This window comes from Ochotona curzoniae, unplaced genomic scaffold (genome assembly GCF_017591425.1).
Source record: "Ochotona curzoniae isolate NIBS_2020 unplaced genomic scaffold, NIBS_Ocur_1.0 contig_2321, whole genome shotgun sequence".
NCBI lineage: Eukaryota > Metazoa > Chordata > Mammalia > Lagomorpha > Ochotonidae > Ochotona > Ochotona curzoniae.
Genome location: NW_024465421.1, coordinates 23,354,315 through 23,376,686, shown reverse-complemented (window position 1 = coordinate 23,376,686; position 22,372 = coordinate 23,354,315). Strand labels below are relative to the sequence as shown.

Below are 22,372 nucleotides of genomic sequence, written 5' to 3'. Positions count from 1 at the left end.
TGGGACAGCCTCCGTCTGCCCCTTTATACCTGCTCAGGCTTCTGGCCCTCATCCAGAAGGAACAAGGGCCACTAAGGCACCAGGAAGGAGCTGGGGGTGCTTCCTGGGGGAGTCCCCGAGCCATCCTGAAGGAGGCTCCCGGACACACCATGTTTGCTATCTTGGCCGTGCTACCTACGGGACCACACAGGGCTGGTGACAGGCACGACACTGTCACCTCTGGGCCGTCTCGTCAGCACCTGGGCTGACCTTAACTCCAGAGGCCTTCCTGAGCCCCACAGAATGGCCCAGAGCCCGCAGAAGCTCCGTGGGGGCCCGCTCACCCTGGCAGAGCTGGCCCCAGGACCACGCTTGCCTGTGGCGCTGCCTGCGGGCTGTCCAGAACCAGGCCTTGCCGGTCCCAGCCCAGAGAGCAGGTACATAGTCCTTTGCCTGCCCCCATGCCTGTCAGAGTGTGTGACAGAGGAGAGGCTGCAGAAACCCGGGCTGTGGCCCTCAGACTGGGTATCCCGGCTCAAGCCTGACCCCATGTGCTGGCTCTAGGAGCGGTGCTAAGGAGCTTCCAGGCTGTGGATGGAAAGGGCCCCACAGCAGCAGCAGAGCCGTAGGAGCTGGCCTGAGTCCCTGGAGGCAGGCAGCAACAAGGCGCCTCTCCAGGCACTGGTCTATGGAGTCTGCTGGGCGACCGTCCGCCCCGTTTCCTGCTTCACCTCCTCACCCCGTGTGCAGGCGGCTGGACCAGCTTCAAGCCAAGACATTGGGCACTAGTCTGAGAAGGGCTCTGGAGGCATGGGGCAGGGGAGATGGAAATGCCTGGGGGTTGAGGGTGACGGGGCCTCTGGCCTCAAGAGTGGTTACAGGGCCGCCACTCCCAAACTCAATCCAAGTCCCTGCTCCCTTGGCACTCGGGGCTGCTCTGTCACTGTCCCCTGCCCCCAGCTTCCTCAGAGCCACAGGGCTGCTCTGAGTCCTGCCGGGCTCCCCAGGGCCAGGCAGCCAGGTGGGAGAGGTGGTTCTCTGGGAAGCACAGAGGCTAAATGACAGACACAGGCCCGGCACGGTCTGGGCTAAAGTCCTCGCCTTGAACACGCCGCGATCCCATATGGGCACCAGTTCTAATCTCGGCAGCTCCATTTCCCATCCAGCTCCCTGCTTGTGGCCTGGGAAAGCAGTCAAGGATGGCCCAAAGCCTTGGGTTCCTGAACCCACGTGGGAGACCTAGAGGAAGTTCCTGGCTCCTGGCTCAACAGGCCATTGCAGTCACTTGGAGAGTGAATCATCAGACAGAAGATCTTCTCTGTCTCTCCTCCTCTCTGTATGTCTAACTTTGTAATAAAAAATAAATAAATCTTTAAAAAAAAAAAAGATGACAGACACATCTGTCGGAAGGTAGCGAGAAGCCTCATGGCAGCCCTGCTGTAGGCACTGGTGGGGTCTCTACATGAGCAGGAGTTGGGAGCGGCCTTGCGTGTGCAAGTCACGCACCCCGAAAAGCTGGCCTCACTGGGGTAGCTGGAAGCTCGAGTGCTCACCACCTCTTAACATCGGTGGGAAGAATTTGTTTTGTGTGGCACATTCCATGAAATCCCCATGCTGCTGTGCTCCCAAAAAAAGTGCCACTGACCCACAACCACACCGATCCACGTACGTGTCCCTGTAGTGGCCCCGCTCAAACCTGACGTTAGCCAGGTGCCCCTCACCTCACCCCTCAGCAAACACAGCCCTGTCCATGGTGCTGGCGGAAGGTTCTGGTGGCAGGGAGGGGCACCAGAGGTGCTTCCAGAGGCCTTGGGCCAGGCCTGGCTGGCGCAGGCTTGGGTGCCCCCTGCAGCTGTCCTCCCAGCTCTCCTCCCCTTCCTGACCCCACTTTCCTAGGGGCACAAGAGGAAGCTCCTTCCCGGAGGTGGAACCTGAGTCCTTGGCCCAGCCCAGCGGCCAACAAAGGGGACTTGTGTTCCCATCCCTGCTCAGCCTGAGGGCCCTGTCCTGGACATCTTTCTAACTCCAGGCTGGCAAAGTTCAGGGCCCATGAAGAGGAGAGTCTATTTAAGCCGGGACTCCAGGAAGCAGCATCGCCAGCCTGGCTGGGGGAGGCATACACAAAGTGCCCAATAACAGGGCACATGTGTACGCTGCCAATGCCCCCACGCACATGTGAACAGGCACATCAAATACATACACGCATGTCCCCACACATGCTGGCTAGCCGCTTCAACACACAGGAGCACCCACACACTGGGCACAGCTGCTTGGCACCAGCTGTACACCTGGGGCAGTCCTGCATGCTGGCCCCAATCCCATGGCCCAGGAAGCTCAACACAGGCCCTTTGTCCCTTGAGAACCCACCTCCCCAGAGCCTACCGCAACCCTTGCTCCCGTCCCTGCCCCAGGTGCCAGAGCCCTGGCTCTGCCAGGATGCTGAACAATGCTGCCCTTTCCTCCCAGCTTTGGGGCCTGGCATGGCTGCCAGGGTGTTGGGCTCTGGTCTCCTTGCCCTTCAGACGCGAGGCTCAGGGACTTCATACTGGCACAGGCACTAGGCCATCCTCTTGCCGGAGCCCCCAGCCTCACTCAGGCAGTGCTGGGACAGAGTCATACAGGCAGGAATTAGCTCAGTGGTCCCCATCCTGTAAGAGCTGTTTCTCTGTTTCCCCAGAAATATTCACCGCTCTCCTGGGAAAAAGTGTCTTTGGGGCGGCTGCTGTGCTGTGGGTTAAGCCAGCACCCTTCGAGCACCATTTGGGTCCTGGTCCTGCATTCCAACCCAGCTCCCTGCTGCAGCCCTGGCAATGCAGCACCAGTGCTGGGGCCCTGGCCACCCGTATGGGGCACCAGCAGGGGCCCCCTAGCTTTGGCTGGACCCAGCCCCAGTCTTTGCAGCCATGGGGGAAAGTGGAAATCTGTCTCTACAGTCAGCCTTGAAACCAAATACATAAAATAGAAAAGAAAACCAGGGCATTTAACTCCACATCTTGCCTAACCTTTTGTGTAATTAAAATTTCCTTTAGTGCAAGTGTCAAAAATAAATGGTAACCAGAAGAAAAAATTGCTTTGGTTGTTGTTAGAACAGCTCATCAGTATGAAATTCTGCTCTGTTGTTGAACAGTTGAACACATACATCAAACAGGCCAGCAACAATAACGATAATTAAACTGCAACTTCATAGGCAAAACAAGAGAGGGAAATCGTTTTGTCTTTGGCCTTTTTAACCACAGCAGTCAGGCACGCGCGGCTAAGCGCAGGCGGAGCTTTCTCAGGGCAGGCAAGCCTGAGCGCGTGCGCGTGGCCTGCAGGCGACGCCCACCGGGCCTGGAGGCCAGAGGTCACAGGTCATGGTGGCCCTTCGAATTTGAATTTTATTGTCTTTAAAATTTAATCTTGCCCTTTTTTGCCTCCTCATAACCCTCTGCTGCCTTCCTCTTCGGGGCATCTGTCCCGTCAGCCTCACCGTCTTCAGCTGCCGGCTAGCCTGCAGCTGCCTCAGGGGTGGCCGCCTGCTCCCCATTTTCCTTCCCGGGGCCCCCCGTCCTCCCTCCACCTCCCCCCATCTCATCGTGCTTCTCTTCTCGGCCCTGGATGTTGGTCGCAGGCCGGTGTCCAGGCAGACACCGTGGACTTGGGAGCAGCGAGGTTGGCGGCGGTGAGTGGGGCCCCGGGCTCCCGTGCCTGTGTCCGGTGGCTCCATGCGTTTCCGCCGCTGAGTCTCACCAGCCACTCCGGCCTGGTGGCCATGAGCCACAGGCGGCCATTGCCAGGGGCCTGGCGGCGCCCAGCAAGGCCCATTCCCTGCGCAGGAGCAGCCTCCCTGGGGTCCTGTGTGAGAGTGCCCGGCTTAAGTGCTGGCTCCAAGCCCTGTCCCACTTGTGCAAGGCAGCAGGTGGTGGCTCCAGCAGGGGAGCTCCTGCGGGCAGTCCTGCGGGCAGTCCTGGGGGCAGTCCTGGGCTGAGTTCTGGCTCCTGGCCCTGCCCAGCCCCGACTGTTGCAGGCGTTTGGGGAGTAGACCAGCAGGCGAGAGTGGGCTCTTTCTGCCTGTCTCTGTCTCCCGTGGATGAATGAATGAAGAAGTAATTTTCAAAGGCCGACATGGGAATGGGGTGTGGCTGTGGAGGCACGGGCTCTCTGAAGGTGGCGGCCTGCTATGACCCGCTCTCCTGGCCTCCGGCTCTCCTGGCCTCCCCGCTCTCCTGGCCTACGGCTCTCCTGGCCTCCCCGCTCTCCTGGCCTCCCCGCTCTCCTGGCCTCCCCGCTCTCCTGGCCTCCCCGTCCCGGCACAGGGCTGTGCCTCCCCTCCCGTCCCCCGCACAGGGCTGTGCCTCCCCTCCCCTCTCCCCTCAGGGCTGTGCCTTCCCTTCCAGACCCCAGCCCTGCTGGATGGAATGGAACTAGGAAAAGCACAGCCTGAGGCTCTACTCATGAACCTCCTTTCTTCTGTTTTTTTTTTTTTTTTTATGAATTTCAAAAAATATTTGAAAGGCAGAGAGAGAGAGAGAGAGCCAGCCCTTCCATAAATGCCCCGCAACAGCCAGGAACCCGGAACTCTATCCTGGCTTTCTGTGTGGGCACAGAGACCCGTGGACTTGGGCCATCTTCCAGTGCCCTCCAGGTGACTGGGCAGGGAGCTGGGTCAGGAGGGGGCAGCCAGGACTCAAAGCAGGCCCTCAGATGCCGGCGCCATTCTAGTTTGACTCACTGCCGCACCAGGCCACAGACTGGCATTGCTGCCCTGGCTTAGCTCAGCATGCTTGCATGTTGGCAGCTGGAAGTTTGCTCCTTACGGATCTGGGCACTCTTGTGACGCACAGGGTCTCTGCTTTGTAATCTAGCACTGTGCTTATCTATGCAGAACTGCGCCTGTGCTAGCTCGGGTCAGTGTGTGATCAGGGGTCTCCAGGCATGAATGTTGTCAGGTGCCCCCACCCCACACTGCTGTCCCCCCAAATCCCTGCGCCCTGTGAAATGGAGCATGTCCCGGTGCGTGGGGCGCACCAGCTAGCTCACGCAGTCATCAGTCGAGGAGGCTTGCAGGGTTCCCCACCAATATGTGGTATTCTCTGTTTTGGTTTTATCTTTGAATGATGTGAGGTCGAGTCGTGTCGTGTGGCTCGTGGCTCACCGTCCCGTGGCTCGCCGTCCCGTGGCTCAACGTCATGTTGTTTGCCGTCCGTGGCTCGTGGTCCTGTGGCTCGCCATCCCGTGGCTCGCGGTCCCATGGCTCGCCTTCCCGTGGCTCACTGTCCCGTGGCTCGCCGTCCCGTGGCTCGCCGTTCCGTGGCTCACTGTCCCGTGGCTCACCGTCCCGTGGCTCACTGTCGTGTTGTTCACTGTCCTGTGGCTCGCGGTCCTGTAGTTGGGCCAGTTCCTGAATTTATTGCCATGATGTTGCGCTACCTTGGAGATGTGAGCGTGTGACTGAACTGGCTCTGAATCTGGTTCCTGTTAGCACATGGCTGCCTAGGAGTTCCTTCCATTCTGCAGGTGGTCATTTTATTCTATGAAGTGTCTTTTATTAGACAAAATTTCACATTTGTAGTGAAGTCCAATTTTTTGCGGCCTGTGCTCTCTGGTGTTGGAGTCACGGAGGGTGTTGGGCTTGGCAGGAGGCTTGCAGCCACAGCAGGAGCCTGGATGCGCAGCTCGGCTCCGGGCGCTGCTTCCTGCTGAGCAGCATGCCATGTTTCGGGTGACTGGGTTCCTGTGACCCACGTGAGAGACTGTGACTTAGTTGCCAGCTCCTGCCTCTACCCAGCCCAGCCCTGGCATTCCGAGTGTTTGTGAAGGGAGTTAGCTTGCCCTTGTCTCCTCTCTCTGCCTTTCTAGTCAATCAATAAATTTTAAAGAAAAATCATTGTGGGGTCAGCATAGCTCAACTGCCTCATACTCTGCCTGCAATTACCAGCATCCCATATGGGCGCCAGTTCTTGTCCCGGCGGCCCCACTTCCCATCCAGCTCCCTGCCTGTGCCCTGGGAAAGCAGTGGAGGACGGCCCAAAGCCTTGGGACCCTGCACCCACATGGGAGACCCAGAAGAGGCTCCTGGCTCATGTCTTTGAACTGGATCAGCCCCATCCATTGTGAACCATCGGAGTGTGAATCAGCAGATGGAAGATCTTTTTCTCTGTCTCTCCTTCTCCGTATAAACCTTTCTTTTAAATGCAAACAATTTTTTAAAATCCTTATTTAAAAAAAATCACTGCTAAGCTATCATTGTGAAGTTTTTTATATATTCTAACAGTTTTAAACTTCTAGGTCTTACATTTATATCTGAACCATTTTAAATTTTATTTGAGAGGAAGTGAGTGTGAGGACAAGCATCCCATCCACTGATTCATTCTCCAAATGATCACGCTGGACAACCAAAGCAGGAAGTGGGAACTCCACCCAGGTCTCCCATGGGAGTGGAGGGACCCACCACTTGAGCCACCACCTGCTGCCTCCGGGGTGCATATTACTAGGAAGCTGGAATCCAAATGGAGCTGGGTCCTAAAGCCACACCCTTTCTGTGGGATCTGGGCATCCCACACCAGCGTCGTAAGACCAGACCAGATGCCTGTCCACTCTGATCTATTTTGAGTTAATGTTTGTGCATGGTGATTGGTATGCTCCAGTTTCATTATTTCACATGTAGATCTCCAACGTCCTCAGCACCACAGTTTGAAAACACTCTCCTTCCCACTGCAGGGCCTTGGTCTGTGGGGATATGTTTTGTTCTGTCAGACTGCCAATTCCACACTGTGTGAATGACTGTGGCATTTTAGTAAGTTTTGAAACCAGGAATTATTGGTCCTCCAGATTTTCTTTTTTCAAGATGGTTTTGGATATTCGGGTGCCCCTGAAGACCCCAAACGAAGTTTGAGTCAGTTTTTTTTCACTCTTGGTGTTTGGTAGGGAAGGCATGGAATCCAGACCCTGTGAACAGTACTGGTACTATGAGCATACCATGTCTTCTCGTGTTGTAATTTCACTCAGCAGCAAATTGTGCTTACCCTGTCCAAGCCTTTCTTGTCCTTGGTGAGTAATTCTGAGTCACCTGTTATGCTGTTATCAGTGGAGCTGTGGCAGGATTCCTCACTGTCATTCAGAGAATCCCAGGGATCTTGGCAGGCAGACTGCTGGGCGGGATACAGGTGTCAGTCCTAATTAATTGTTTTATAAAAATATATTTATTTACTTGAAAGAGTTAGAAACAGAGACAGAGCCCTTCCATATGCTGGTTTGCTCCTCAGATGGCCGTACATCCAGGGTTGGGCTAAAGCTGCAAGCCAGGAGCTTCATTGGGGTGTCACACATAGGTACAGGGACTCAAATCTTAGGGAACCACCTGCTGTTGTTCCTGGGCATAGTAGCAGGGAGCTGGATTGGAAGTGGAGCAGCCAGGACTCTGCTACCCTTATGGAATGTGGTGGCATAGGTGGCAGCTTTCCTGACTGTGCTCCATCATTGTATCTGTAATTTCTCATACATGTTGACCAGAAGCCCACAAAGCAAGCCCCCTGGGTGTTCACAGGGGGACTGGTGCCTGCCTGCCCATGTGTCCCTGACCTCTTTTATAACAGACATAGGACTTGCAGCTGGCGCCTGCCCAATCCCCAGCGCCAACCTCCAGCTGCCTGAATCTTCACTCTGCCAAGGGACCACAGTTAACTGCAAACCCTTACAGGAGGAAAAGGGGAACAAAATTAATTCCACAAGAGAGGAGTCCAAACTCAGCCCCTGTGCACTGGCGCTTGTCTGAATGCCCAGCTCTGTGTGCAGGAGGGGCTGGCCTTGTGGCATTGCAGGTTAAAGTGACCCCTGCTACAGGCATCCTCCTACGAGCCCCGGGTTGAGCTTCAGCCACTCCACTTCCAGTGCTGCATCCCGCTAGGGACCTGGAGGAGCCGCAGAAGGAGGCTTGAGCATGTGGCCCTCTGCTCCGTACACGGGAGACCCAGATGGAGCCTCAGCTTCCTGTTGTGGCCCGGCATGGCTCAGGCGTTTATGGCCATTGCAGACACCCTGGTGGCTGGGAGCTTTGTGTCTCTCCTCTCTCTGTGACTTCAATTTAAATGAGTAAATAAATAAATGTCTGTTTTTAAAAAGCAAATAAGACTGTCCAGTCCTAGTTCTGGAAGCCAGAAGTCTGGAGTTGGGGTCAGAGCTGTGCTCCCTTGACCCCAGAAATCCCCTAACAGGCTCTGCCCCTCCCGTTGCAACTGCTGCTGGCTCCTGGGGTTCCCCAACTAAAACTGTTGATGGCACCCACAGCAACTCGGCATTGCCTGAGTGACAGGTCATGCAGGGAAAGAAGACAGGGTTGGGGTTCCAGAGAGAGCTGCCCCCTCCCGAGTGTCCTGCCCTTGCTGAGCCAAGGCTAAGGCCCAGCAGGATGGAGTGACAGTCATCTGCATCGGTGACTCCTGGTTCCTGCAAACACACTTGCCCTCTCCCTTCCCTGCCCCGGTTTCCCCTTCCTCCTGGCAGCCCAGCCCTGGCCTCCCCGACCCCAGAGCCCTGGAGCCATTGCTGTACTCCCAGCACTTGTCTTGGCGCCCACACACCCTGCAGAGGCTCCTGCTGTTTGTAACCAAAGCCTGGGGCATCAGACGGGAGGCCTGGGAGTGTGGGCGGTGTTGTGGGCTGGACTGCACAGGGCTGACCGAGGGATGTGCCCATGAAACCACTGGCTTATCAGCGACAGCTGGGCCTCGACCACAGGTTTATTAACAAATGAGACACGGGGAATGGAAGGCCGGTGCACAGCCCCCAGCCCTGCATGCCACCCCACGGGACAGACTGGCATGCTGGCCCCTGCCACACCCTCATTGGCGGGCGGGAGCTCAAGCTGCCCACAGGCCTGGGGCGGCAGCAGGCAGAGCGAGCAGCAGCAGCAACACAGGGGAGAGGTCTGGCGAAGGTGCACCACGGGCTGTCAGCAATCTTATCCAGCTGAAGTAGAAACTGACGTTGGTGTAGATACCAGGTCGGGTGCGCAGCCCGCAGCCCACACCCCAGCTCACAACTCCAACCTGGTACCAGATACCATCGATGTCGCAGACCAAGGGTCCACCAGAGTCGCCCTGGGGAGCAGCAGGGGTGAGCACGGCCTGGGCAGGGCCGGAGGAGCCAGAGGGCCCAGGGAACAGAGGGTGCAGGGCTCGTAACTGTGCCCACTCCCCCAGCCCACTATGTGAACAGGCCTCAGGGTGGGCCTGCCCAGTGGGGCAGCAGCACCCCCAGCGGGCGTGAGGATGAGGCCCAGGTGTGGGAAGGAGCAGTTCATGGTGAAGGCTGAGGCACCTGTGGCGGGATTGGGCCCCGCAGGACGGTGGTTTACTCACACTGCAGGCGTCTATACCGCCTTCCTCTCGGCCGGCACAGATCATGTTCTCTCGAACTGACCGGCGTTCGGCGGGCAGCGTGAAGAGGGAGTTACACAGGGAGGCGTTCAGGACGCTGAGCTGCACTTCGCGCAGGCCGAAGGGAGTGGGCCTTTTGCCTAGGGGGAAAAGAGCAGGATGGAAACCTTAGTCCACACAGCAGGACCACAGGGCTGAGCTTGTCAACCAGCTGGCCCCACGCTGAACAACTTCAAGTCAGCACTCACAGCGGGGGCCACAGCATTTTACAGAGGTAAGCCGTAAGGGACGGAGCAGACAGACACGAGTGTTCCTCCCAGGACAGCCTCACAGATCCACAGCAACATACAGGAACAGGTAGAAGGCAGAGCGAGAATGTTCAGTAAGGTTCATTTAAGAAATGATCTATTTATTGGAAAGGCACAGAAATAGGGAGAGAGAGCAAGATCTACCATCCACCATTTAATTCCACACATGGTCACAATGGAGGTAGCTGAACTGGTCCAAAGCAAGAATTCAGGAGTTTCTTCTGGGTTTCCCACGTGGATGCAGGCACCCAAGCACTTGGGCCACCCTGTGAGGCCTTACAAGGCACATTGGCAGGGAAGGGATGGGAAGTGGAGCACTTGGGACTTGAACCGGCATCCACATAGGATACCGGACCACAGATGGTAGCTCTACCTGGTACACCAGGGCACCGACTCAAGATTTATTCATTGTTTGAAAGGTAGTGATGCAGCGAGAGAGACAAAGATCTTCCATCTCCTGCCGCAGACGCCAGAGCTGCAGCCGCGAGCTCGGATCAGCAGGTGGAGAGTAGATCTCTCATATAGATGCAGGGGAGTGCGGCAGCAGAGGCCACCACCACAGACCCCACGTTCCCCTGGGAGTGCTGCCTCACCTCAGGGTGGTCCTCAGATGGGAGACGCTCTGCCTGTGTCCTCTCCTGTGCCTTTAAGTCATGACTCCACAAATGTGTCAAAGTGTGCATACTCCTTCAGATAGAAGGGCCGAGCCCACATAGGGAGCCGTAGCGGCCACCGTGCTCACACTGGAGCCTGAGCCGCTCTGCCAGGCATCGGGAGGCGGGGTGGGAGGCGGGTGTTCTGCCCTGCCCCTTCTGCCCACACAGAACTGAGGTACAGGCCCAGGCAGACAGAGAAGACACACACACGAGTCCAGTACTTCTGTTGGCAGATGGCATGGTCATATTTGATGGGAACCCTGAGATACCACCAAACCTGCTAGGAAGTTTTCTGTGCTGCCCACCTAGGCTGCTGGCCCGCATAGTGCCTGCACTGCGGGTGGGAACAGTGGGGAGTGGCAGTGGTGAGAGCAAGCGGGAAGGAGAGGGCTCCCCAGGATGCGGTGCCAGCTGTGGCTAGTACAGGGCATCTGCGACACAGCCCGCCCCTCCCCAGCCCACTCATCCCTGGCTCACTCTCATTGACTAAGATCTTGCCCCAGCCAGTGGTCCAGCAGTCAGGCCTGTGCTGGAACATGGCGGTGGAGGACAGGACGCAGACGGGCTGCACGTAGCTGCTGTAGGTCACCAGGGAGGCCAGCTGCAGCAGGGCGATGTCGTTGGCCTTGCCCTTGAACTCAGGGTACAGAGCAATCCTCCGCACACTGTACCGGGTGAACCAGGCGCGGAGGTTGTAGAAAGGCGCCTTGTTGATCAGCTCACCCAGCTGCACGTGCCACCTGTGTACATCCCGGGCCCTGGCAGCAAAGGAGAGAGAAGGCAGGGCGCTGGGCAGGAGGGCCACCCAGGGAGGTGACACTGAGGGCTCACAGCAGCAGGCCTGTCCAGAGCCTGGGGGCAGAGGGGAGTCTGAGCGGCGATTCCTCCCCTCACCCTGGTCCTGCCCCCTCCCACAGCTGTCCTCCCACAGGGACACAGCCCAGCCCTCCAGGAGCATCTGTGCAGCCCAGCAAGGACTGAGCTGCAGCAGATACCAGGATCGGCGCTGCGCAGGAGGCAGAGGCGTGACCATTTACCGGCAGCCCCCTGAGCTTATGCCACCCACTCCTGCTCCTGGGTCCACCCCTGCTCAGAGGGAATCAGAATGGAAGCCCCTGTGTGTTTGAAAGGCAAGACAAACAGTGGCCCCAAGGTGTATGGGATTGTTCTGGAAGAACATTCTGGAAAAATATGCACAGGGCTTCCTGCAGGAGCACCTAGGGGTCCTAACGTCTGTGGGAACCACAGTCCAGGAGAAGCATTGGGGCATTGCATGGAGAGGGCAAGTTCATGGCCTGCCCTCTCCCCAGCGCTGCCAACTCACTTTGCCACGCAGTGCCCAGCTGTCAGCACCCAGCGGTTGTTAAGCAGGGTTCCCCCACAGACCGGCACACCATCCCTGAGCAGGCTGGCCATCCACGGCCAGCGCCCCCGGACCGACTCCACCCCGCCCACGATCAGCGACTTCATATTCCGATGGCCACAAGGTTCTGGATGAACGGAGCGAGATGCAGTGAGGCACAGAGGCGCACCGGGCCTCCCCTAGAGATTGGGGGTGGTGGGGGTGGGGGGGAGGAGAAACGGCTTCCAACCTGGACCCCCGCAGCGGGACCAGGTGGAGCCGGGACCCTCCCTCGGTGCCCACCGCTCGCTCCGCCCCCAGGGCCCAAGGGTTACTTGAGAGCAGCATGGTGTTCAGGGGACCTGGAACAGAGAAGAAAAGTGAGGCGTCCTGCCTGCTCCCCCTCCCCGCACCGCGGCACTGCGCGCGCGGCAAGCGCTCCCTGGGCACCTTACCTGACAGCGGCTCCTCTCCCGGCGGCACTTCTGGGTGGAGACTGCAAGGTCAGTTCCCTGGACGTGCACGCGCCCGGCCTCCCCCCTCCCCTCGGGAGCGGCCAGCAGCCACCCCTGAGCTCACCCGGCCCCTCGGGGGCCACCCGCGCCAGCAGCAGCAGCGCCAGCAGCAGCGTCCCAGCCCCCGCACCCATGGCCGCTTCCTCTGCACCCTGGCGCCCCCTCTGCTGCCTCAGACTCCGAGCATGGAGGGCGCCGCCTGCAGGACAGAGCCGGAGTGGGCACTCAGGAGACCAGGTCCTCATTGGACCTCTCCAGGGCTGCCAGGGACCCTCAGGCCTCACAGACCCTGTTGTCCCCAGCCACACTCGCAGCTGTAGCCCAGCAGCTCCTGGGCCCGAAGCAGCCCTCTCTCACCTGTACCCTGGGCTGCTGGTGGCCCCGCTCTCCCCACTCCGTGCTTGGCTCCTGGTCTAGCTCCCTGAGAGGAGCCTCAGCAAACCCTCCAGATGGGCTGTGTGGCCCAGCAGGATGTCCCCTGCTGTAGCTCTGGGAGCTTTCCAGGAGCCACAGCAGGAGGCTGGCTGTGTCCTGTCAGCCTGGAGGGCTCTTGGCCTCCTCCATAGCTGCCTGAAAGAGCTTTGGACCCTGGGACTTGGGGATGTGCCAGTGGCCTTGCCCAGCCACCCTCACTTTGTTCCTGGATTGACAGGTGAGAAGAATTCCCTGCAGGCAGTGCCCTTTTATGGAGTTGCACTGTGCCTGGGTACAGCGAGAGACTCCGACCACAGCATCTCCCAGTTTTCTGTCACCACATTTGGGCTTATGATCAGATGCCTTTGTGCCTCTTCTGGTCAGCACATCACCTGGACACGTCCCTGCCCTCCAGGGAACCTCATGGGTCAGGCAGTGGATGCAGGCCCACTGGTCCCATGTCCCATTGAGTGACCCCCAGGCACCAACAGCCTCACCTGGAGCACCCTGGCCCTGGGACACCCTCAGATCAAGTGGGTGGGGTTCGGGAAAGAGTTGACCCCCCTCCTCAGTGTCCTGTCCTCGCTAAGCCAAGGCTGAGGCCCAGCAGGATGATGTCTGTTGCCACGTCGGTGACTCTTGGTCCCTCCAAATGCATTTGCGCCTCTCCCTTCCTTGTCTCAGTTTCCCCTTCCTGTCCTGAGCTTCCTGGGATTCCCCCACCCCCAGGTAAACACCTGTACCCATGTCCCGCAGCCAATCAGCCTCAGGGGGATGTGTGGGCTGCAGAGTCCGGAGTTGTTGTGATAGGAACCATGGTGTGGGCCTCCAGGAGCGCGTCCCCTTGGCAGCACAGCCCAGGGCCTCGCCGTGCCCAGAGCCCTGGAGCCATTGCTGTTCTCCCAGCATTTGTCTCGCCCTGTAGAGAGCGTACAGATAGGTGGGGGAAAGTGGTCCCGAGGTTTGGAGGTCCGTGTGTGTGGAGCCCCCCCCGCCCCGGCTGGATGTTGAGTTGTCAGGGAGGCTGGCAACTGTAGGACTGTTTTAATGTTTATTGGGAAATTGGACAGACAGGACCAGCTCATGGCCCTGCTGTTGGCCTTGGGGTCAGGTGAGCTACAGGGTTCGCAGCACACACAGCAGGGTCAGCAGCGGCAGCGAGGGGCCCAGCGTGGGCCCTGGGTTGTTGATCATCACGTGCCGAATCCAACGGAAGTGATGGCTGATGTTGGTGTAGACGCCAGGCCGGTTGGGCCGGCCGCAGCCTATGCCCCAGCTTACAACACCAATCTGATACCAGAGGCCGTCTGTGTCACAGACGAGTGGTCCACCAGAGTCCCCCTGCAGAGCACCATGGGTGAGCCCAGCCTGGCACCAGCAGGGACTGGGGCGTGGGCAGGGGCAGAGTGGGCCAGTGAGAGAAATTTCCTCCCCTCCCCACAGTGACCACACTTGGACTCATACATGCACAAAGGCGGGGAGGGGGTAGGGGCACAGCCTGTTTCCAGGTGCTTATGTGAGGCTTGGATGACACCCAGGGACACAGCTGGCTGCAGGTTCAGGGCCCGGGGGCCGTGGTAGAGCAAGGAGTGAGCAGCACTTACAAAACAGGCATCCTTGCCTCCTTGGGGTTCGCCTGCACACACCATGTCTCCCCAGATGTTCCAGCGGAAGTCTGTTCTATGATAGAGGTGATTACAGATGGAGGTGTTGATGATGGCGACCTGCACTTCCTGGAGAGTATAGGGATACGGCAGAACTGTTGGGACAGGAGACAGTGGAAGATATGGTGTGGCCCTTCTCTGAGCAACAGTGCCATTGGGGCTGGCATGTGCCTGGGCACCTGCAGGGCCTAGGATGTAGCTGCTCTGGCTCCATAGCTCTACTGCGGCCCCCAAACATCACAGGAACCTCGGTTTGTCCCTATGCCCCAGTGAGCAGGCAAGCTACTGGGCTCCCTGACTCGGTGTCCCTGAATGGAGCCGCAGCCCAGGGGGGCACCTACTGGGCTGTCTCCTCAGTAGCACCTGGGGTCTCAGAGCTGCAGCCAGGAGCTGTGCTGTCCTCTGGGGCTCTGGATGGAGTCAGCATCCAGGGTCCCCAGAAGCCTAAGCCTGGTCACATGCAGCAGCTTCGCCCTGCATGGCAGGACACCGAGAGCTGCCCTGGGAGGGTGTGCCCAGCCCACGCCAGAACCTTGGGCACCCTGAGCCCTTTGCAGCAAGGGCTTTCCCTACCCTGAACCCAGGCACAGTGAGACCAAGACCTCCTGCTAGCACACTCGGGGAGGGCAGCAGCCAGTGTGCATCCTTGGCTCACACCACGAGCCTGTGGCCAAGCCCTCCAGGGAGGGGCAGGGACCCATGCCCTAGGGAAAGCCCCGTGCTCTCCATCCTCCCGACCCTGACCCCTTGCCCCGTCTGAGCCTGCCAGTCTTATCTCCCTACCAGTTCTGGGGCACTGGACAATTTCCCTAACTCCATTCATTGTTCATTGCTTCAACTGTGCAACACCCTCAATTTCATTTGTAGGAAAACTCCAGAAAGACCCTTTATAGCTCCTGAGCCTGTGGCCATGAGCAGTGCTGCCATGCTGCCTGCCCATGCAGGAGCAGCGCCTGTCCATCTTTCCCTGACTGCAGGCTGACGTGGCCAGGACAGAACATGCCCAGCCCAATCACTGGCATCCCAGTGGACTGATGCTGAGAGAGGCAGCTGCTGAGCCGTGTAGCCAGGCACCACAGAGGGGGTCCCTGGGAGGTGAGGCAGGGGAGGGTGGCTGAGCGGGCTGGGGCTCCAGAAGCACCGGTCAGCGCTGGAGCAGTGCAGAGGGCGAGGGGGTCCTGGAGGGGGTGTAGGGCCGGGGGCTGGGGCAGGAAGATTAGGAGAGCAGCCCTTCCTTCTCATACCACAGCTTGGGGCCACTCGGGGCTGGGGGCTCAGTGCGTGGTTCCTGCCAGGCAGGCAAGGCTCCAGGGAGCTCGGAGGCTGGGACAGGGCTGTTCCCTGGCCACCCTGCCCCCAGCCTCACCCTCGTTCTCCTCCACATTGCCCCAGCCGGTCACCCAGCAGTCTGTGCGATTCTCAAACCGCACTGTGGAGGGCAGGAGGCAGACCGGCTGGATGTTGTCAGTGTATCTGACCGCAGAGGACAGCTTCAGCAGGGCGATGTCGTACGGCGAGTCGCCCTTGAAGCCGGGACTCATGAAGATGTGGTCCACCCCGTAGCGATTGTAGTAGGCCTGCAGGTTCCAGAAGGATGGTCTGGCAGTCAGCTCGCCAAACTGAACTGTAAACTCGAAAGGGTCGCTGGACCTGGCAGGCAGGAGGGGCGGGACAAGGGGGGCATCTGAGCACACGTGGGCCTCTCCTGGAGGCCAACCCTGCTGAGGGGCAACTACTTGCCCCTCACAGCAAGTCCATCCGACAGCAGAGTGAGAACAGATTCCCTGCACCAGTGCCGGGGACCCTGTGGGGTGGGGGGCACAGCAGAAGTGGGCTGTACCCCCCTGTGGTCTTATCACCTCTCAGAGCTCTCCTCAGGACACAGGCACTGAGCCCTCTACTCCAGAAAGGTGTGGGCGCGCGTGAGGAACACTGGGCAGGGCTGGCTGCCCACCAGGTGCAATGCCCTCCCCCCACACCAGTGAGCCACACCTGCTGAGAGTAGAACGAGGGTGGGAGCCAGTGATGCCATTTGTAATTGAAAAACAAAAAGGACAACCCACCCAAAGGGGTATGACAAAGTTCTGGAAAAATATTCTGTAAGGACTTGAGTAGAGTTCCCTCCCCGCCCCCTTCCCGCCCTGGGCGCTACACTCACGACTCGAAGCAGTGGGCAGCGGTGAGCGCCCAGCGGCGGCTGAGCAGGCTGGCTCCGCAGATGTGGCTGCCCCACTGGCGCAGGCTTCCCTGCCAGGGCCAGCGACCCAGCTCTGTGTCTTCTCCACCCACCACGCGCGACGGGATGGCCTGGCGGCCGCATGGTCCTGAAGCGAGCAGAAACCTGTGGAAGGCTCACCCCGTCGGGTCTCATCCCGGAGCCCGCCTGGGGTCCTGCCACGGGTTCCTGCCCCTTCCCCCTCAGGACCCCGCTGCTTGGGACGAATCCTCAGTGTGGGGCGGGGAGGGGACGGCGCCAAGTGCGGAGCGCCTACCTGACAACAGGTTCGCTTCCGGAGGCTCTGGATGGAGAAAGGAAGAGTTGCCATGGCGTCTACGCCCCTAATCCCCTCGCCCACTCGCACTTAGGGGCCCATCAGCCGCCGCCCCAAGCTCACCCGGCTGCTTGGGGCCAGCCCGGGCCAGCAGCAGCGCCAGCAGCAGCAGCAGTACCGTCCCGTGTCGCTCTCCCATGGCCGCCTCCTCTGCACCCTGGCGCCCCCTCTGCCTCCTCAGGCCCCGGGCGCGGAGGACGCCCCCTGCAGGACAGAGCCCGGGGTGTGCACAGCCTGGGTACCCAAGAGACGGGGACCTCTTGGACCCCTTGAGACCCAGGGCTGACAGGGGCCTGTCAGGCCTCACAGCTCCCCCTGCGTCCCCTGTACTGCCGCTGCAGCCCAGCAGCCCGTGGGCCGAAGGGGCCTGCTCCCACCCACACCCCAGGGTGCTGGTCGCGAGCTCTGCAGGGGGCAGCTGGGAGGCCGCCTCGTCCTAGGAGCTGGCCTGGCAGCCTGGGTCCCTGCCGGCCTAGGCTGCCCCCTGGAGGCAGCGCAGTTCTGTTTCTTCAGCGAGTATTTCGATGAATTGAATGATTGATTTAGTGTCAAGAGCGTGTGTATCAGGCACTCCCAATAGATTGTTTTTTGCTTAATAAATAATAGTTGTACATGTTTATGGAATACAGTATTTCAGTGCATATGTGCAATGACTGGGTCAGATATTGGATATCTGTCTCCTCAAACATTTGCTATTACATTGGGAATATTCAAAACACTCTTTATTGCCTGTTTTGTTTTTATTTAAGAATTTTCTTTTTAACATTGTTTACATGGGCCTGGCCTGATAGCGTAGTGGTTAAAGTCCTTGCCTTGCATGCACCGGGATCCCATATAGGCGCTGGTTCTAATCCCGGCGGTCCCACTTCCCTTCCAGGTCCCTGCTTGTGCCCCAGGAAGGTGTGGAGGCACTGGGCCCTACACAGGTCTGAGCGGCCCAGAGGAGCTCTGACCCTTGTGGCCATTTGGGGAGCGAACTAGCGGACAGAAGAGCTTTCCCTCTGTCTCTCTTCTCTCAGTAAATCGGAAATGCCTTTCCAATAAAAAATAAATATTAAAATACTGAAGTGTTTACATATCAATATTAGAGTTAATCATAACAAATATATAATTAACATACTATAATAGGAATGATTACATAAATGTGCAAATATTTATAAATATAAAATATTAAAAAATAACCTCAGATGTATGCCCATGTAGACCATTTATTAGAGTGGGAAAGGTCAAGGAACAGGGGACGTGGGTGAGACAATATGTGTCCAATTTTCTTTTTCTTCTTTCTGAATCTGAGGGAAGGAGGACAAGAAGGGGAGAAGCTGCACCCAGCGGGGACACGGAACGACCACTTGACGTCATCCCAGGGTCCCAATGTGGAACATGTTCCAAGGGTATTGCCTAAGTGGTTTTGATAGTTCCGAGATGCTATTGATTCTGTTGCTCCAACGTTGAGGAAATCTTTCCAAAGTCTGTTGGCTGACATAGTTCACCTTAGAGTCTCCATTCATCCAGATACTTGCTGTTAAAGCTTGGTCAATTTGGTCCAATTTGTCCTGCACTCTACCCTCTGCTATAATACTAGATGCCCTCTGCAGGTCTCAGTGAGCTGGCATGTCCCCCATGTGCACCTGGGCATGCCACCTGCTGCAGAGGCTTCAGCAACCCAAGAAATCCAGGTCTTACATGTGTACTCACGGTCAGACCAGAGACCCTGTGATTCTCCCTGTGGTTGGAGTTGTGAGTCCAGTAGAGGAGGGCCCCGAGGAAACCTCACCTGACCTAGACCTAATGGGGCCCAAGTCAGTCTGTCACGCATAACAGCCTACATGCACACTGGTGGCTGCAGCCACCAGCTCCATTTCATATGCAAACCAACGGATGCTGTGACCCAGCCCAACCCTGTCCACCAAACACTCAGCCCCTGCATACCAGCAGGAACTGCAGATAACTCCCACCAGGCTCGCCCTCAGCTTTGGCTCCTGTGCATGCTGGTATGTGCAGCTGACTGGACCAGCCTATCCTGCATCCCATTTGGCTTTCGTACACATCAGTGGGTACCAGCCCGATTGATTACACTCTGTAGCCCACACTTATGCCAAGTGCCACCGGCTGTCCAGCCAGGCCTGCCCCAGCCCTGGTTTTCATGCTCATAGGTGGGAGCTGCAGCCCATCAAAGGGATGCCCACAGTTCCCCTACTAGGCCCCCTCCCAGCCTGAATCTTGCAGTTTCCAGGTGGTTCTGCAGTCTAGCCTGATAACACTTGTGCCCATTCCCAGGATTTGCCAGCTGCTGCTGCTAGGCCTCAGCAGCTGCACTTAGTCTGGCTCATGCATGTATAGTGCATGTGGTCACTTAGCCCAGTCTGGCTCTCCCCCAACGAAGCTTACATATAAGACAATGGGTTCTGTAACCCTGCCCAGCCTGGTCTGTCCCACGTCTCAGCTCTCAACTGACAAGCACGAGCCAAACCATAGCATGCCGGCATGCACAGGAGCCAGGATGGGGAGCAAGCCTTGCTGCAGTAGGCTATTGTACCCACTGGGTTCACATGACAGCCAGGGATGGGGGCAGGCTGGACAGAATGTAGGCTGCAGCACCCACCAGTGAGAATTGGGACTGGGGGCAGCCCAGGGCAGGCCAGGCCAGGCTGCAGTTTCCAATGGAAAAGGCCAAGATGGGAGCTAGACTGTGCTGGGCTGGGCTGGAGCAACCACCAACATGTACAAGAACTGTGGATGAGAACGGGCCTGGTCAGGGAGCTATGGGGATGCCCAAGCTGGGCTGTGGTTCTCACTGGTAAATGTAAGAGCCAGAATGGGGCAGCCAACAGGGTTGGACAAGACTGCAACATCCCTCAGCATTGGTGTGGACTAGGTCTGGAGTGTTAGACTGGGCTAGGCTCCAGCAACCACTGGAGCTCAGAAGAGCCAGGGTGGGGCCCGGCGCGATAGTGTAGTGGCTAAAGTCCTCACCTTGCATGGCTGGGATCCCATATGGGCACTGGTTCTAATCCCGGGGGCCCTGCTTCCCATCCAGCTCCCTGCTTGTGGCTTGGGAAAGCAGTCGAGGACAGCCCAAAGCCTTGGGACCCTGCACCTGCATGTTAGACTCAGAAGAACTTCTAGCTTCAGATTGGCACAGCACCAGCCGTTGTGGTCACTTGGAGAGTGAATCATCAGATGAAAAATATTTCTCTCTGTCTCTCCTCCCCTATATATGTACCTGACTTTGCAATAAAAATAAGTAAATCCTTTAAAAAATGCTATAAAGTACAGCATTCCTCACAGAACAGATTTAAAAAAACCCCAACAACCTCAAGTTTGGTGTTATGCACAGTGAGTAAAGCCATTGCCTGCAGGCGGCGATATCACATCAAAACCAGCTCATGTCCAGATCCTTGTTAATAAGCCTTGAGAAACCACAAAAGGTAGCCCTCATATGTGGGTGCTTGTGCCACCCATTTTGGAGACCTACAGGTAACTCCTGGCTTTGGCCTGGCCCAGCCCTAGCTACCATGGTCATTTGGGGACCAGTAGATGGTAGATCTCTGACTTTCCCGCTCTGAGAATCTGCCTTTTAAATAAATATCAGCTTTTTAAAAGGATTTATTTTTTATTGGAAAGTCACATATACGGAAAGGAAGATCTTCCGGCTACGGTTAGAACCAGTGCCTATATGGGATCCTATGATGTTCATGGTGAGCAATTCAGCCGCTAGGCTACTGTGCCAGGCCCCGTCAGCTTTGTTTTGAGAAAAATTTTGGGGCCCAGTACTACAGTTCAGTGGATAAACCCTCATCTTGCCAATGATGGGCTCTCATATGGGTGCTGATTCGTGTCCTGGCTGCTCCACTTCTCTTTCCCTCGGAAAGCAGTAGAAAATGGCCCAAAGCCTTAGGACCCGCACCCACATGGGGGACCTGGAAGAAGCTCCTGGCTTCGGATCAGCTTAGCTCCAGCTGTTACAAACTCTTGGGGAGTGATGCAGAGGACAAAAAAATCTTTGTCTCTCCTCTCTGTAGATCTTAACTTGCCAATAAAAATAAATCTTAAAGATGATAAAATTCCTCACATGCCGGAGTCCAGCTCCAGCTGAGTTCGGAACTCGCGAAGGGTGCGTGGATGAGGTGCAAAGAAAGAAAGAGAAGGACCACTAGGAACTCTTGACCATCGTGGACCACGCACAAAAGCTGTCCGCTTTATTTATACAAAATTTATTTAGTCAAACTCTGGCTCAGGCTTTTTTAAGTCACGCTCAAGCGGGGGTTTCTAAAGATAACTCTGCCATTTGTTTCACCTAAGGCTAGAATGTTAACCACCTGGTGCCTGGCACCTGGCGCCTGGCTAGGAAAAGGTTCTCAATAGATGATGCATATCAGTCAGTAGCACATTCCTACCACAATTACTTTACAGCTGGGTCTTGAGACAGTCAAGGAAAGAAGGGGCCTAAAAGATCAAAGAAAGAGGGAAAGAATAGATTCCCACTACACCTGAAGACAGAACACCTTTGATTAGCATAGGATCAAAAAAGGGGGGTTAGCACCCTTGATTAGCATAGGATCAAAAGGGGGATTTAACACTCTTGATTAACATATTGCCACAGGATGCAGCCCTAACAGCAACAACAGCTCTTTGGCTAAAAACGGCACCAGCAGCATTAGCTTCTAAGTTCCTATTGATATTAAACAGTAACTCCGCAGAGGCAGACAATGCCTAAATAGATTACAGAATACTCAGCGGGGTTGTCCGGTGTCCATGCAAAGGGAGGCAGAGCTGCATTCAGGTGTTGTAGAGACATCCGCCGGGCCTTGCCACACAGCGGGAAGTTCCTTGCGACCTTGCCTGCAATAGAACGATACTCTTCACACCTTCCTGTCTTCCACTCCCATCACACGGACCCCAGCACTCACGCACGAAAGGGCAGATAGGTACTGGTACTATATCCTGTTCAAGGCTGGATGACAGGAGATGAGCTGTTGTCCTGGCCAGATGTAAACTGGACCCTGAACAGCCCAGCTCATTGTAATTCTATTCTGAGGGAGGTTCCTCATGTTCTCAAGCTCACAACAGTATTTTTTAAAAAAGATTTTATTTATTTGGGGGCCAACACAGTGGCTTAATTGGCTAATCCTCTTCCTGCAAGCACCAGCATCCAATATGGGTGTCAGTTCATGTCCTGGCTGCTCTGCTGCCCATCCATCTGACCAGTGGAGGATGGCAAAGTCCTGGGACCCCTGCACCCACTTGGGAGACCCCTAAGAGACCTCTGGCTGCAGGTCAGAACAGCCTGATTGTTGTGGGTATTGGTTTCTCTGCCTCTACTTCGTTCTGTAAATCTGCACATCTTGTTTCACTCCCTAAATGTCCCAAACTGCTGGGTCTGGGCAGGACAATCCCAGGAGCTTCTGGTCTCCTATGTGGGTGCAGGGCCGCAAACATTTAGCCATCTGCTGCTCTCCTAGGCCACCACCAGGGAGCTGCGTCGGCATCCAGGGGTCCAACAGCGTCCATGGGAGATGCCGGCGCCACAGCACCTGCGGGAAGGGCAACTTAGAGCACCCCGAAATAACCCAGCAGAAGGCATTT

General features: G+C 57.0%; 2 protein-coding genes across 2 annotated transcripts; both read right to left on the bottom strand.

The window, feature by feature from the left end:
• Positions 1–8,816: 8,816 nt before the first annotated feature.
• Positions 8,817–12,290, bottom strand: LOC121151894 (serine protease 41-like). The gene is made up of 7 exons (XM_040973747.1): positions 12,221–12,290; positions 12,097–12,126; positions 11,977–12,003; positions 11,624–11,789; positions 10,777–11,057; positions 9,318–9,475; positions 8,817–9,056 (listed from the first exon to the last, which is right to left on the bottom strand). Exons 1-7 carry the CDS (start codon positions 12,288–12,290, stop codon positions 8,817–8,819), a joined length of 972 nt encoding a protein of 323 aa, XP_040829681.1.
• Positions 12,291–13,686: 1,396 nt separating this feature from the next.
• Positions 13,687–16,925, bottom strand: LOC121151893 (testisin-like). Its single transcript, XM_040973746.1, has 6 exons — positions 16,850–16,925; positions 16,727–16,753; positions 16,393–16,558; positions 15,601–15,884; positions 14,175–14,329; positions 13,687–13,911 (listed from the first exon to the last, which is right to left on the bottom strand). The coding sequence occupies exons 1-6, from the start codon at positions 16,923–16,925 to the stop codon at positions 13,687–13,689; spliced, it is 933 nt and encodes a 310-aa protein (XP_040829680.1).
• Between the last annotated feature and the right edge of the window lie 5,447 nt (positions 16,926–22,372).

Bases quoted from the DNA above. Each gene is read 5' to 3' on its own strand.
- LOC121151894 (XM_040973747.1), bottom strand. From the start codon at position 12,290: ATGGGTGCGGGGGCTGGGACGCTGCTGCTGGCGCTGCTGCTGCTGGCG. The intron at 12,004-12,096 runs GTAAGGTGCCCA...TCTCTGTTCCAG, and splicing joins GGGAGAGGAGCCGCTGTCAG to GTCCCCTGAACACCATGCTG. The intron at 9,057-9,317 runs GTGAGTAAACCA...GCTGCTCCCCAG, and splicing joins GCGGTATAGACGCCTGCAGT to GGCGACTCTGGTGGACCCTT.
- LOC121151893 (XM_040973746.1), bottom strand. From the start codon at position 16,925: ATGGGAGAGCGACACGGGACGGTACTGCTGCTGCTGCTGGCGCTGCTG. The intron at 14,330-15,600 runs GTGAGGCTGGGG...CTGTCCCAACAG, and splicing joins CAATGTGGAGGAGAACGAGG to TTCTGCCGTATCCCTATACT. The intron at 13,912-14,174 runs GTAAGTGCTGCT...GGTGCTCTGCAG, and splicing joins GAGGCAAGGATGCCTGTTTT to GGGGACTCTGGTGGACCACT.